The sequence below is a fragment of the Syngnathoides biaculeatus genome, chromosome 13 (genome assembly GCF_019802595.1).
Source record: "Syngnathoides biaculeatus isolate LvHL_M chromosome 13, ASM1980259v1, whole genome shotgun sequence".
Taxonomy (NCBI): Eukaryota; Metazoa; Chordata; class Actinopteri; order Syngnathiformes; family Syngnathidae; genus Syngnathoides; species Syngnathoides biaculeatus.
In genome coordinates this window covers 5,659,996-5,674,841 of record NC_084652.1, presented here as the reverse complement: position 1 = coordinate 5,674,841, position 14,846 = coordinate 5,659,996, and the positions used below count along the sequence as shown (strand labels likewise).

The following is a 14,846-nucleotide window of genomic DNA, read 5'->3' as shown; positions in this document are numbered from 1 at the left end:
ATTTCCAAGTGGGAGAACTTGCAATATAGCAGGGGGTTCAAATACTTATTTTCTTCACTGTATAGATAGAATTATTGAATTTCTAACAGTGTTTTTCGCTTACCATTACAAATTCAAATGCTATTTCAAATTCAAATCCCCGTGGCACTAATCTACTTCCACAGAAGCCATGTCGCGAATAATGAAGACGCAAACAACGTCTGCTATTTTTGCGGCGGCGGACTACGACCTTCTAGAACAAGGGGTCACCAATGCGGTGCCCGCGGGCGAATGGTAGCCCGCGAGGACCATTTAAGGCGCCCGCGAGGTACGTTCTAAAAATAGTATAGGCCACAAATTACTATTATTTGTGCTTTAAATTCTGAATAATAAAATAATAATAAATTAAAACAATAATATTTGAGGTATGTGTAATGAACTGAGTCTGAAATTTGCCGCAAACAGGTCACGTAGCCCTTCATACGACCGGTGCTCACGAAGTAGCCCTCGGCCTCAAAAAGGTTGCTGAGCCCTGCTCTAGAAGGTTCCGTGCGACGTGGTAGATGCGTCATCGTTTTATTGCTACCTGCCAGTTTTTCAAGTATGAAGTCATTGGTCAAAGTCCAACAAACGCACAAAGTGCTAGCATCGAAGCTAACGAGGTAGCTGCGCCTTGGGAGATCAGTGACAGACATATCACTCCGAATGGAACAAAAAGTGACGGGCGTATGGTTGGACGGTGGGCGTACGCAGGGCTCAGCTGGGGTTAGGGTCAGGGTGAACGCTGGTCTGAGCCGAGTGAGCGAAGCGTATCTCCTCGAAGGTGACACGGGGTCGGCCAATCGAACAGAACAGCCGCCAACGTAACTGCTGCAGCGGGATATGAATTGTCCAATGAAACTGGTTTTTGAGGCTCGGTCACCCGGGAGGGGCTCAGTGTCGAGCCGCAACTCCTCCGCATTGAGAGGAGCCAGATGAGGTGGCTGGGGCATCTGATCCGGACGCCTCCCTGGTGAGGTGTTCCGGGCACGTCCCACCGTAAAGAGACCCCGAGGACGACCCAGGACACGCCGGAGAGACTATGTCTCTCGGCCGGCTCGGGAACGCCTCGGGATCCCTCCGGAAGAACGGGAAGAAGTGGCTGGGGAAAGGGAAGTCTGTTTATCCCTGCTGAAGCTACTTCCCCCGCGCCCGGACCCGGAAAAGCGCGAGATAATGGATGGATGGATGGTTTACGAGTGGAGCGAGGGGGTGTTTGCAAGGCAGGCGAGCGGTGTTCAAAGTCAGTCTTTACGTGAGTAAGTGCGTAGGAGCTTTAAAAGTTTCGTGTAAACAAAGTCATTCACTGTAACTCCTCCCATGTTAACCACGGGCCGAGCCGAGTGATGCTTAACTTCGACACGGCTTGCCCGCCTCACGCAGAGCCGTCGGGAATAAATTTGCACGGGAGAAGTTGCCCTCTGTGATCCTCCAACCCCCCCCCAAACATCCCTGTGTTTTGTTTCCAAATCCATCCTCCGCTCCCCCCGACCCCACCCCCAGCGAGCTGAAGCAGGCGCTGGACGAGGAGGGCAGTCGCTGCCTGCTGCTGTCGCGCCAGCGCCGCTTCAACCGGCGCTGCTGCATCCGCTGCTGCGCGCCCTTCAGCTTCCTGCTCAACCCCAAGCGCCCGTGTCGCGACTGCCTCTACAACGTGTGCAAGGCCTGCAGAATCTACAGCGAGGCCGACAAAGCCTGGCTCTGCTGCGCCTGCCAGAAGAGCAGGTAAGCGATGGTGCTCGGCCGCGCGCATTAATACGCTCTTTGGCCTCTGCCGGAGGGATGGACTTAGAACTTAGTACAGCCAACGGTATTAGTGAACCGCACAAGCTTTCTTCCCCCCCGTTGTGCTGTTTATTGCATGTACACACATATATTATAATTAGTGCATGTTTTTGAAATGGACAATTTAAATTGCCCCAGGGTGTGATTGTGAGTGCGAATCGTTTTTCTTTCTATGTGCCCTGCGATTGGCTGTCGACCAGTCCAGGGTGTACCCCGCCTCCTGCCTGTTGACAGCGAGAACAGGCTCCAGCATTCCCCGCGACCCTCGTGAGGATAAGCGGCAAAGAAAATGGCTGGATGGATGGATGGACGGACATTTGCGATGCTTTTATCATGAGCTGCAAAACAATGGAGCATTTGTAAAGTTTTTCAGCAGTTTTATCTTAAAATCAATCATATTTGTGCAAAGAAAAAAAAAACATTCACAAGGTTGACCTTTTTTCATGTTAACGCGATCGTGGAAAACAATAATAAGAAATTGTTTTGTAATATTGATTTGTGTACTGTGCAATATTGTTGTTCCCAATTTTTGGGGGAACAGCTGCATTTGGTATCTTGATTTTTTTGGGGGGGTGGAGGAGATAACTAATTTAGTACCATTTTCCATCCATCCATCCATTTTCTTTGCCGCTTATCCTCACGAGAGTCACGGGGAGTGCCGGAGCCTTTCCCAGCTGTCAACAAGCAGGAGATGGGGTACACCCTGAACTGGTCGCCAGCCAATCGCAGGGCACATAGAAAGAAAAATGATTCGCAGTCACAATGACACCTAGGGGCAATTTAGAGTGTCCAATTAATGTTGCATGTTTTTGGGATGTGGGAGGAAACCCACGCAGGCACGGGGAGAACATGGAAAATTCACACAGGCGTGACCGGGATCGAACCCGGGACCTCACAACTTTGAGACCAATGCTTTACCAGCTGATGATCCACCGTGCCGCCAGTAACCATTTTAATTAATTTAAAAAAACCTACCAAACAAATGAATATAGAAAGACAGAGAGAAAAAAGATAAGAAAAAAACAAATACGGTGAAAAATTGGGTACTTTTTTGTCAATGGCGATGCCATTTTTGCAGTTTCCAGCAAAGTTTTTCGAGATGTGAGGTTTCTGCCCAATGCCAGCGGTGTGCTTCCCCACCCCCTATTTAAATTTTCATTTTGTTCATTTATATAATTTTTCAAAATATTTTCACTCAAATATAATCCAGGATGTCTAAAAGCAAATTAAATAAAGAAAATTGTCACGGCAATAGGGTGAAACGTCACGATTTGTCACAATATGAGCGATGCAGCATGATGCGATGCAGTTGCTGCAGTCTACTAATCAATGTAATAAAGTAAATAAACATAGCGCTAATTTAACAGCCAGTGTTATTACACTTGTTATTATTATTAATATTACACTTTTCTGTTGTGAACATGCCGTCGCGTCTTTCAGGTCGCTGAAGAAACAGTCATTGGATTGGTTCTACGCGCACGTGAAGGGACGCTTCAAGCGCTTCGGCAGCGCCAAAGTTCTGAAGACCATCTACAGGAGACACTTGGCCGAGCACAGTCCAGTTTCCGAGCTCACGGGTACGCCACTCCCGGCCTCGTGCTTGCATCCAACGTGTCGGTATACGGGGGGGGTATTAAGGATTAAAGTCACATAACTTGAGAAGATTACTCGGAGCGCTGCCAGTTTCCCATTTTGTCGTATCTTTGTTTTGGAGCGCGCGTGGTGTGCCAAACATCATCCAGGCAGAGTTAAGCGGTGCCGGCATATGATATGTATTTTACCGGACATTTGCACTTCACAGCAACACTCTGCCACTTCAGTCAAAATCCGATCCGCCGCATTCATGTCCCGATTCGCTGCACTCAAGTGTGAGTTGACTTCATTTGATGTTTCGCTGCATTAACCACGTTAGCGCTAACCATCTCGTCCACTTCAATAATTTGACAATTCACCGCACGAAAACGCAAAATGGCCGCACTGCGCAATAATCCACCGAGATATTATGATGATTCCATTAGGGGAACACGAAGAAGAAAAAAAAACTGCGTCACAGTTGACTTGCTTGACCTGACAAATTGTGTACAAACACACCAGCTCACGACACCGAAAGAAGTCGGCCGTAATCGGATCATGCCAGTTGGGTGCATTTTTACTCTTTGCTCTTCATGCTAACGGACCGGCTCACTTGGACTGCGTGACACGATCAAGGGAGAAACACGGCACGCTATCGGACTTTTTGTATCTACACCGTCTACGTTACAACGCGGGTGTCAAACTCGAGGCCCAGGGGCCAAATCCGTCCCGCCACCCCATTTTATGTGCCGCAGGAGAGCAAACCGTGAGCACGTACGTGCGTGGTTGTCGCTCAAATCCTCAGAATTTTACATTTTCAAATGTAAAAGATAACATCCATCCATCCAGTTTTCTTTTGCCGCTTATCCTCACAAGAGTCGCGGGGAGGGCTGGAGCCTACCCCAGCTGTCAACGGGCAGGAGGCGGGGTACACCCTGAACTGGTTGCCAGCCAATCGCAGGGCACATAGAGACAAATAGGCGCAGTCACAATCACACCTACGGGCAATTTAGTGTCCAATTAATGTTGCGTTTTCTTGGGATGTGGGAGGGAACCAGAGCTCCCGGAGAAAACCCACGCAGGCACGGGGAGAACATGCAAATGGATTGAACCCAGGTCCTCAGAACTGTGAGGCCAGCGCTTTACCAGCTGATCCACCGTTTCGCCTGGAGTTAAACAATTTTTAACAATAGATCAAATATTACCCTCGACTTCTGTTTTCCATCAGTTTGTTGTGTGTAGATATACTTCATGTATCATAGTAAATTAGGTCATTTGGTTTCAGAGTCATGCCAACTCCGACGAGGTAAATCGTAACTATGTGGCCCGTGACAAAAACCTCTTTGACAACGCCGGGTCACTCTACGGCACAGGTGTCAAACTCAAGGTCCGGGGACCAGATCTGGCCCGCTAACATGATTTTATGTGGCCCGCGAAGGCGAATCACGTGTGTCAACTCCCGTGATTCTTGTTAAAATCTGTACAAAAATTTCAGATTGTCATATCATAAATGATAACGGGATTATCTTACCAAAGTAGTAGTACTAGTTCATAAATTTCATGTGTAAATATGATGAAGTTTATGGTTTTCTTCATAACAGCCCTCTGAGGGAAACCGGAACTACGATGCGGCCCACGACAAAAATGAGTTTGACACCCCTGCTCTACAGTGCATTTCATGTAGCTCGTTGGACGGTTCTTCCTCCCTCCCACCCTTCCCAAACGTGATTAGGAGTGACCCGGTGTTCTGCTGTGACCCGGCGACCGGTAATACCACACACGGGGGCCGAGCGCTAATGCACTTACATAACCACAAACGGCAGCATTGTTGCATGAATATCAACGTGACGTGGTCAGAGCTCAAAGCTCAGTCGGAAGGGGGAACCGTCTCCGTTCGGATTCTCTCGCTCTTGACCCCAACACATTCGAGATTTCAGCTTAGCCTTTCTGGCCTGGAGGGAGCTAACAACAATTCTTTGCCGTTTGACTCTTTGTGTGTTGCAGAGGGGAGCGCCTACGAGGAGAGCGTCTGCAATGAAGGCAGCGTCTGCGGCAGCGACGTCACTTTCTACACACAAACTGAAGGTTGAGCAGGCAATACAAGTTTTTTCCAAATGCCTTTGATTTTCAATTGTTTGCTCCGATCCAATCTCCACACGAATCTCTCGATTTCTTGGGATTACCCACCAGTTCTCCAACCTCCAGTTCCCCGCAGTTCAGTGCATAAAAATACGAGGACACTGCAGCCCGAACAAACCCGTTCAGTCCATGCCACTGCCAGTTCTCCATTTGTTTACTCTCTTTTTTTCGTGTCGGCATTCAGAGCGCAGCATGGCAGAGACGCTCGCTGTGGCCTTCCGGGTGGCGGAGGAAGCCGTAGACGAGGCCATTTCCAACGCAGAGTTCGACGCCGCCAGTCAGGTTGACCTCATTTGTCTTTCTCGTTATGCCGAGCGCGTGCGAAATCTCCACCGCGCTCCCGTTTTCAAACATTATTTGTGCGTTAAGATAGGTGTTTCGGCAGCGTAAAGCTTTTGCTTACGCTTACGCTGTTGTGCATTTATGGGTGATCAGGAAAATCGGAATGAAGCCCGCTACCTGCGTGAGCACCGAGGAGAGCTCATCGAGGAGCTGGCCAAAACCATCATCCAAAAAGTAAGAAATAGATGTTTGATGCCATGTGTGAAGCCCTCATACAAGAACACCGACTGATGTTCTAATCGCGCACGTTAGATCATCTCTAGGAGGAAGACCTCGGCTGACGCGAGGGACGACTACGACCGGGAGGGGTCGCTGGAGCGTGACGTCCTTCACGACGGCGATCAAGCTGACGGCGCGTTTAAACACCTGAAAGGCCTCTGGGTGAGCGACGTAACGTTTGAGGATTTGCTCTAAAAGGTGACGAGCGCTGACCTCAACCGCTTGGCCTGACTTGCAGAGGTCCCAGTCGGCCTTCTCGCTGATGGACGACAGCCGAGACGATCGTCAGACGTCACCCAAGGAAGGAGCATCGGCCGCGTCGCCCCGGACCAGCGTCGAGCGTTTGGAAAACGCTGGTAAATCATGTTTGTCTTTCGTTAAACTGTCTTAGTGAACAATTCACTGCTGTAAACTGACCAGGAATTGCACGAACACAGAAGTCCATTAAGATGTCAATAAAACGCCTTTACCAATTCACAAAGGTAATGTGAAAATTCACGGCACTTATTTGGAAGTTTCCGGTGCCAGTACACCAAACCACTGCACCATTATGAACATTAATTGACCTGAATTTGTAGATTACAGCACTAGACGCCAAGTCACTGCACTGATCTGCAATGTTTATTGCGCTAATCCACCAGTTTACTGCACTAAACTGGATGTTGGCGCGACAAACGTTTCACTGTCTTTATTTTCAATCTCCTCTGAACAAATTCAGGGAAGATTGAAATGTTTAGATTCAAAATGATGTCGTGTCCTTGACTTCAAATTTGTCTCTACATGTACCCGCGTACCTGCACAAGGTTGCGTGTCCTCTGTGCTGAAGAGTCCGGACGGGAACTGGATCGCCCTGCAGAGTGCTCAGCTGTCGCGGCCCAGCCTGCTGGCCAAGAGGAAAAGTCTGGTCTACAGCGCCTTGGAGAGGGAGTCCGGAGCGGTGTCCGCTTACGAGGGCATGGACTCCGACAACGAAGCCAAACCTGAGCCCAACACTTCCTGGGGCGCCATCCTGCAGGAGTTCCACAGGAAGTTGACGGGGTCCAAAGTCCGTCGAGATGCTGACAACAGAAATGTTGCTCGGTCGGACTCCGAGGGGAAGCTTCAAACGTCTCCTGCGGCTGAAGTCAGACGGACGTCATCTCAAAGGACCGATATCATCGACATCAACTTCAACGAGAAAGCCCCCGCGGAGGAAAGTGAGGCGGCGTCTGGAAAAGCCAAGAGATCACGAAAGAAGAGAAGAAGTAAAAGAAGAGCAACACTTTCTGGACCTCTTCTAATGGTAAGACAAATTGGCCCCCAATCACATTTACTCATTAAACACATTTCAGTGGACTTACTGGATCTACCAGTTCACTAAACCAACAATGAATTATTGTCTTTATGTACGCTGGCCTTCATTCCGAATAATGCAGATTGAATTCACTGCATTAAACTTGGAGTTGACTACATAAACTTGCCTATTATTTGTAGCCAGCAACAAGTTCACTGCACAAGTCAGTCAGTTCTGTGCACTCCCCTGCCAGCTGCATGCCGGCAGTTAACCCACCAGAAAACTGCACTAATGTAACACTTGACTGTACTACACAATTAGTGTACTGGCTTTACTTTTGACAATTGTTTCCACTCATAAAGTAAAGTTGTGCCCAAATCCGCCCAATACATTTGTTTATTCACGTCATACCTTCTTCCCATCAACAGGATTACAACAGGAAAGACGTCCATCCCTCTTCTCACTCTGACGCCGACACTCCTGACACAATGACTCCTGACGCCGCGACTCCTGATCCCCTCCACCGGGATCAGTCGGGCATCAGTCAAGTGAAACAGGACTTTACGTTGGATGCACCTCAACCTGCAGAATACATTTCTAACGCCTCTGCTAGAGATGAAGGCCGTTGCGACGCTAAAGACAACCACGATGCACAGGAGAAGGAAACAAGAGACCAAGATGGTGAAGAAGCGACGATGGTGGTCGACTTTGGTGGAGAGGGAGGAGAGGATGTGATCGAGGAGGAGGAGGATGAGGATGAGGTCGAATCTAGGTTGTACAAGCTGGTGGCAAAGTCCAGACTGGCGTACTTCTCATCCACTGACGACGAACTGGATCGAGCAGGAAGGAGTGAGGAGGACCGAGGGTGCGATGAGGAAGATCAGAAGGAAGAGACCGAAGGACTAACACATAAACTCTGCCAGTTGGAGAAAGAAATCCGAGCAAACATGTTCTCCTCCACAGAGGACGAGCTGGACCGAGTCACAGATGAAGAGGTGAAGAAGGATGAGGAGGAAGAAGAGGAGCTGGCGGCGAAGGTCTGCCGGTTGGCCACCCAAGTGGGCGCCACCCAGTTTTCATCTACCGAGGACGAGCTAGACCGTGAGGAAGTGGCTCACGAGGAGACGCTGTGGAGGTTGCAGGAGGACAAGGCGGCGCAGGCCACTCAGGTGCGCCACCTGGCCAGTCTGGTAAGCGCCTCACAGTTCTCCTCCACCGAGGATGAGCTGGATCGAGTCGGGGAGGATGAGGAAAAGATGACACGGGGAGAAGAGCCCTGGGGAGAAGCGGCGAATGGACATTGGGAATCTACAGGAGAGGAACTGGTAGAAGAACCTATGAGCGATAATTTTTCAGATGCAATGGAAGAATTGGATGCTTACGAGATGTCATCAGAAGAGGAAGAGGAAATAATGAGCGAGAAACAGGATAAGTCAGAGATAAGACAGTCAGATCAGAAAGGAGGACAGGAGATGCCCGAAGAAGACCTCAGAGAGGGCCGTGGTGGGAAGTGGGAGAGCGAGGATGAAGATGTTGAGTTCAATAAAGTTATCAGCAGCATGTTGACAATGACATTGGAAGATATGCAGGAACAAGCCAAGACCGAACAGAAGAAAGATGACCGGAAGACAGACGAGAAGAGGAACAAGGATCCAAAGACTGACGAAGAGAGGAAGGATGTTACGATGACAAACGGAGAAATCAAGGAGGACCCAAAGACAGATGAGTCAAAGAGTGAAGATACAAAGATGGATGATGAAAAGGAAGAGGATGAAAAGACATGCGAGAAGCTGAACAAGGAGACAAAGACTGATGAAGAGAGGAAAATTGACACGATGACAAATGAGGAAAGGAACGAGAACACAAGGACAGAAGAGAACAGCAATGGGGATTTAAAGACACGGAAGGAGACAGACAATGAGAAAGTTGTGGAATCAAAGACAGGCGAGGAGAGGAAAGATGACGTAAATATGGATGAGACAGTCAGTGAGAAGAAAGAGGCCTCAAAGATTGGTGAGAACAGGAAAGTTGACGCAAAAGATGATTGTGTGACAAGCGAGGAAAAGAATGCCACAGATCATCGGATCAACCAGGAGAAAAATACTGACAAGGACCGGAATGTGGATACAAACACAAATGAAGACAGGAATGTGGCAATCATAGACCTGCGAGTGGACAAAAAGACAGACAAGGACTGGAACAAGGTTGCAAAGACAGACGATGAGAATAAAGAGGAGAAAAAGGACGAGAACAGCAGCAAAGACGGAAAGACTGATAAAGAGAGGAAACTTGACAGAATAACAGATGAGGAAGGCAATGAAGACACAAAGACAGACACAGACATGAACAAGAACGTAAAGCTGGACAAGGAGACGGGCGAGGTTAAGAAAGGGGATACAAAAATATCTGAGAACACAAACATGGAGAACAAGACAGATGAGCAAATTGAAGAGAAAAAAAACAAGATGGACAACCAGAAAGAGGACACAAAAACAGAGAACATGAAAATGGATGCCAATACAGATGGGAAGGATGAGGACAGGAACAAGGACACAGAGACTGATGAGGACAGGAATGATGCTACAATGACCAATAAGGAAAGCAATGATGACACAAAGACAGGCAGGAGGAAGAATGAGGATACAGAGTCGGATTGGGAGGGGAAAGAGGATGAAAAGGAAGATGAGAACAAGACCAAGAATGTGAAGATGGACAAGGAGGAAGACGAGCAGAACGAGAATTCAAAGACAGCCGAGGACAGAGACACCCAGACAGATGAGACAAAAGAAGCCACAGTAACAGAAAAAGACTGGAACGGGGCAGCTGAGGACCTGAAAGAGGACACAATGGAGAGGAAGAAAGATGAAAAGATGGAAAACAACACAGCCGATGAGAGGGAGGACTTCAAGACCGGTGAGGACAGAAACAAGAAGGCACAGACAGGTGAAGAGAGGAAAACTAATAAAATGACAAATGAGACAAGTAATGAGGACACAGCGACAGGTGAGGGCAAGAACCAGGCAGTTGAGGACCTGAAAGAGGACACAATGGAGAGGAAAAAGGATAAAAAGATGGAAAGCAAGACACCTGATGAGAAGCAGGAGGACTTAAAGACCGGCGAGGACAGAAACATGAAGGCACAGACAGGTGAGGAGAGTAAAACTGATAAAATAACAAATGAGACAGGTAATGAGGACACAATGAGAGACGAGGAAGATAACCAGGTAGGAAAGGACCTGAAAGAGGACATAAAGACAGATGAGAACAGGAAAACTGATAAAATAACAAATGAGACAAGTAATGAGGACACAATGACAGACGAGGATGATAACCAGGTAGGAAAGGATGTGAAAGAGGACATAAAGACAGATGCAAGGATGGTGGATGCAACGACAAACAAGGATACGGAAAAGACTGCTGAAGACCTGAGAGAAGACACAAAGACAGACCAGCAGACAGACGCTAAAAAGAAAGAGGACTCTGAAGCAAAGAGCGAAGACCTGGAAGAGAACCTTAAGACACACCAGGATAGGAACAACGATGCCAAGACCAACAAGAAGAGGAACGAGGACACCATAACAGTCATGGGGAGGAAAGAGGAATTAAACACGGACGAGGGCAAGAACTGGTCTACACAGACAAATATGAAGGGGAAAGATGATATGAAGACTGATGGTGAGAGAACAGAGGACTCAAAAGCAGATGAGGACAGGAATAAGGACCTGCAGACAGACAAAGACTGGAATCAGGATGAACAAACAGACGACAACAAGCGTAAGACAGGCAAGAGAGATGAGGACTGGAACAGGTATTCAAAGACACAAAAGGACAGAACTGAGGATGCAAAGAAAGATATGGACTGGAGCAGTGATGCACAGATAGACAAGGACAGGAACACGGATGTGAAGACAGACAAAGTTTGCACTGAGGAGTCCAATACAAACGACAGGGAAGACAATTCGGAGACAGACAAGAACAGGAAAGAAGACGGTCAGACAGACAAGGATCCACAGACAGAGAAGGACAAGAGCGAGGAAGGCAAGACAGACAAAGACAGGAACAAGGATGTGAAAACCGAAAGTGAAAGGATTGAGGATTCAAAGAAAGACAAGGAGAATGAAGGGACAAAGGCAGAAAAGAACAGGGACAAGGATGAAAAGACAAACAAAATCTGTGATGAGGTGTCTGACCCAGACAAGGAGAGAGAAGAGGATTGGAAGATAGACAAAGACAGGAAAGAGGAGCCCAAGAAAGACGAGGATGTACGGACGGACAAGAATTCAAAGACAGAAAAGGACAGGAGCAAGGACATGAAGACAGACAGTGAGAGGAATGAGGATACAAAAAAGGACGAGAAGAACCCCGACACAGACGAGGACAGGAAGAAGAAGGTAAAAATCTGGAATGAGGAGGCCAATACAGACAGGGAAAGGAAGAAGAAGTTCGAGAAAGACAAGGACAGCAGGGAAGATACCAAGAGCTACAAAGAGAGCGTAGATAGTGCAAAGACAGACATGAACGAGGACAAAGACAAAGATATGAAAGATGACAAAGAGACTAAAGAGGAAAAGATAGGCACTGAATGGGCTGAAGACAGGAACCAGCATGACGAGACCAACAAGGAGAAGGAAGACAAATTGAAGACAGAAAAGCACAAGAACAAGGACACCGAGAGTGACAGGGAAAGGAATAAGAACGCAAAGACAGAAGATTCAAAACAAGTCCAAGAAGATCAAAAGAAGCTACTTGAAAATGCAGCGAAGCAAACTGCGAGAGAAACGTTTCAGGGTGCTGATCTTCCACTCGGTCGTTTAACTGAGAGACAACGGCAAAAAGCCGCCGCCGTGGAAGACCGAGACAGAAGAAATATGGCCGCCACGGAGGATAGTTTCCCGTCACCGGAGGGGATCGCAAACGTGAGGAACCTTTTAGTAGACGCGTCGCTTCAGCTCCAACTAACCAAGCGCTTTACTAACTTCTTGTTCCTCTTCCTGCTTGTACTTCCTGCACCCTGCAGGCTAGCGACAGTGAAGTGTACGACGCCGTACACTTCATATCGACGTTGCTGGAACAGGTGAGACGGACCAAGTACTGTACCAGCTTTTTAGCCGCGTTTCCACAGAGCGAGTGCTACAATTCGGTTTCAGTGCGGTGAGGATGGAAAGCGGCAAGCTAAGTCTTCTTTTCCTTTCGGCTTGTCCCGTTAGGGGTCGCCGCAGCGGGTCATCTTCAGATGAATGCTTATTTGTTTGGCAGAGTTTTACGCCGTATTCCCTTCCTGACCCAAGCCCTCTCCATTTAGCCGGGGAGAGAAGTTGACGGCACCCGGTATTCCCAAGCGGTCTCCCATCCATGTAGTAACCAGGGCTAAACCCGCTTAGCTTCCGAGATCTGACGAGATCGGGCGTTCTCAGGGGAGCAAAGCAGCGAGCTAATTACATACAAAAAAAAAATCACGTTGGTCTTCAATAAGATCGTCGCTGAGCTCAAAATTGTCGCAACTGACTTTCGCCACGGGGGTCAGGCAACATCGTTTACATGAACTGCAGATAACTTTCCTCCTAATCCTCTCTTGGGCAACCAATTTACCCCCACGTTCCTGTTCCGTCTTGTAACTGGGATCTGCGTCTGTGCGCCGCAGAGGTACACGGCGGCGTCCCTCTGCAGCATAACCACCGAGGTCCTGAAGGTTCTGAACGCCACCGAGGAGCTGCTCCAGGAGGTGGAGGGCCGCGGAGGCCGTGGCCCCTCCGCCCCCTCTTTGCCCGCCGACGCTGACCCCAAGGAACTAGATCAGCAGTTCTCTGCGCTGGAAGAAAAAGTAGGTTCTCGTTCAGGGTTGAGCAAGGGTCCACGGGTAGCCATCTTTACCTGTCTTTAAATTGTATTTTAAATAATCTGGCAATTTTTTTTCAATGAGATAAATCAACGAGGTTCAATTCAGCACGCTTGATATAGTGTCACCGCTCGGTGGGCCACGTGGACCCTCTTTGGCCGCGCTAGGCGCTTTCAACATAGATCTGTGCAGGTGTACATGGCGGCGGGCTCGGTGTACGGTGTGGAGACCGAGCTGGGCGAACTGGAGGAGCGGGCCAGGGACATCTCGAGGGGCACGCCCGACACGGAGCTGTCGTTCCTGGAGGACCGGGTGGCATCGGCCGCCGCCAGGGTTCAGCAGTCGGAGCTTCAGGTGACTCGTCATAGATCCCAAAAATAAAATTTAAAAAAAAAAAAATAAAATGTTGATAACCGGTGCCATTATAACCCAAAAAATAGAATATCCTTGAACTCTTACCATTTGAGGGTTGATGAAGTTAGCCAGGTTAGGCTGCGGCACGCTCTCGACCCTTGTGAGGATAAGCAGCTTGGCAAATGGATGGATGGAAAATTACACAACACAATGCTGCGTAAAGTAACACCATGTAATGATACAACGTGACAAAAACGATCACAAAACAGTTACATAACGTAGCCCCGTGACAAAAAAAACGCGTAACGTAACCAAGTAGGATAAAGTGGGTCACTACATAATATTATTACATAAAATGACAAAAAGTAAATAATGTAATGCAAAAAAAGTCACGTGAGATGTGTCACAACAGGGAACTGTAACATGCGCTTTCCGACGCAGATCAGCGACATCTCGGCAAGGATCGCAGCGCTGAGGAGCGCCGGTCTGGACGTGGACCCGCAGTCCCGTTTGGCCAAGACCAGGACCGTCCCAGTCATGGTACAAGTAGCACGTTTGTTTTGTTTTTTTTTTTTGCGTTCTGTCCCACACGGGCGGGATGTCACGGACCTCAGACCAAAGACGACGTTTGTCTTTCCAGCCTCTCACGCTGAGCTCGTCCAGACAGCTGAGAAGACGACTGCCTGCGCTCCCGCGTCCAGGTGAGCGCAACACGAAGCCAGCTAGAGAGGAAAGCTGAGTCCTGATTTGTGACCAACCGGCAAGAGCGGGGGCGCTTTCTTTCCGCAACAGACTGAAAAACGATGTGCCTGTCCCCCGATTTTACGACACCCGGAATATTTTAACAACTCCTGTGACAACCGTGGTGTGTTCCGTTCACTTTGATGCGGTTAAGTACCGTAACGATCCCTAACCCCACTCCTGAAGCCTCACCCCTAAAGACTAACCTGAAAACCTCCGCCAAACCTTCGTCCTTACGGGGAATCCTAAACGGTTCCCCAAACTTTACAATACCTCTAAACCAAAGCATAACCTTGAGCCGACGGTATCTCCTGAAGCTAAAATCTCCCTGATCACCGATGTGGTCTTTGAAGGATTTTGGTTTTTGTTTTGTCTCGTTTATGTTCCAGAAGACGACAAAAGCTAATCCAAGGCCGGATGACCTCAGCGGTGCCTTTGAGACTGAAGTCTTCCTTTTCTGCTCATTAGAAAAAACAACTACAAAACAGAGCAAATTTATCATCAGTTTAGAGATCATTTTTATAACAGTACAGTCTAGAAGAAATAAAAAAAAAAACACAAACCTGA

General features: G+C 48.3%; 1 protein-coding gene across 1 annotated transcript; it reads left to right on the top strand.

The window, feature by feature from the left end:
- Positions 1-860: 860 nt before the first annotated feature.
- myripa (myosin VIIA and Rab interacting protein a) lies at positions 861-14,845 on the top strand. Its single transcript, XM_061839335.1, has 15 exons — positions 861-1,273; positions 1,522-1,743; positions 3,244-3,380; positions 5,380-5,460; positions 5,699-5,796; positions 5,950-6,030; positions 6,109-6,237; positions 6,314-6,431; positions 6,879-7,357; positions 7,777-12,264; positions 12,366-12,422; positions 12,990-13,169; positions 13,377-13,538; positions 13,980-14,078; positions 14,179-14,845. Exons 1-15 carry the CDS (start codon positions 1,203-1,205, stop codon positions 14,275-14,277), a joined length of 6,501 nt encoding a protein of 2,166 aa, XP_061695319.1. The 5' UTR covers positions 861-1,202; the 3' UTR covers positions 14,278-14,845.
- Position 14,846: the final 1 nt, after the last annotated feature.

Excerpts from the sequence above, each read along its gene's own strand:
- myripa (XM_061839335.1), top strand. The coding sequence starts at position 1,203 with ATGGATGGTTTACGAGTGGAGCGAGGGGGTGTTTGCAAGGCAGGCGAG. Across the intron at positions 7,358-7,776 it reads TTTCTGGACCTCTTCTAATG|GATTACAACAGGAAAGACGT; the intron begins GTAAGACAAATT and ends TCCCATCAACAG. Across the intron at positions 13,539-13,979 it reads TTCAGCAGTCGGAGCTTCAG|ATCAGCGACATCTCGGCAAG; the intron begins GTGACTCGTCAT and ends TTTCCGACGCAG.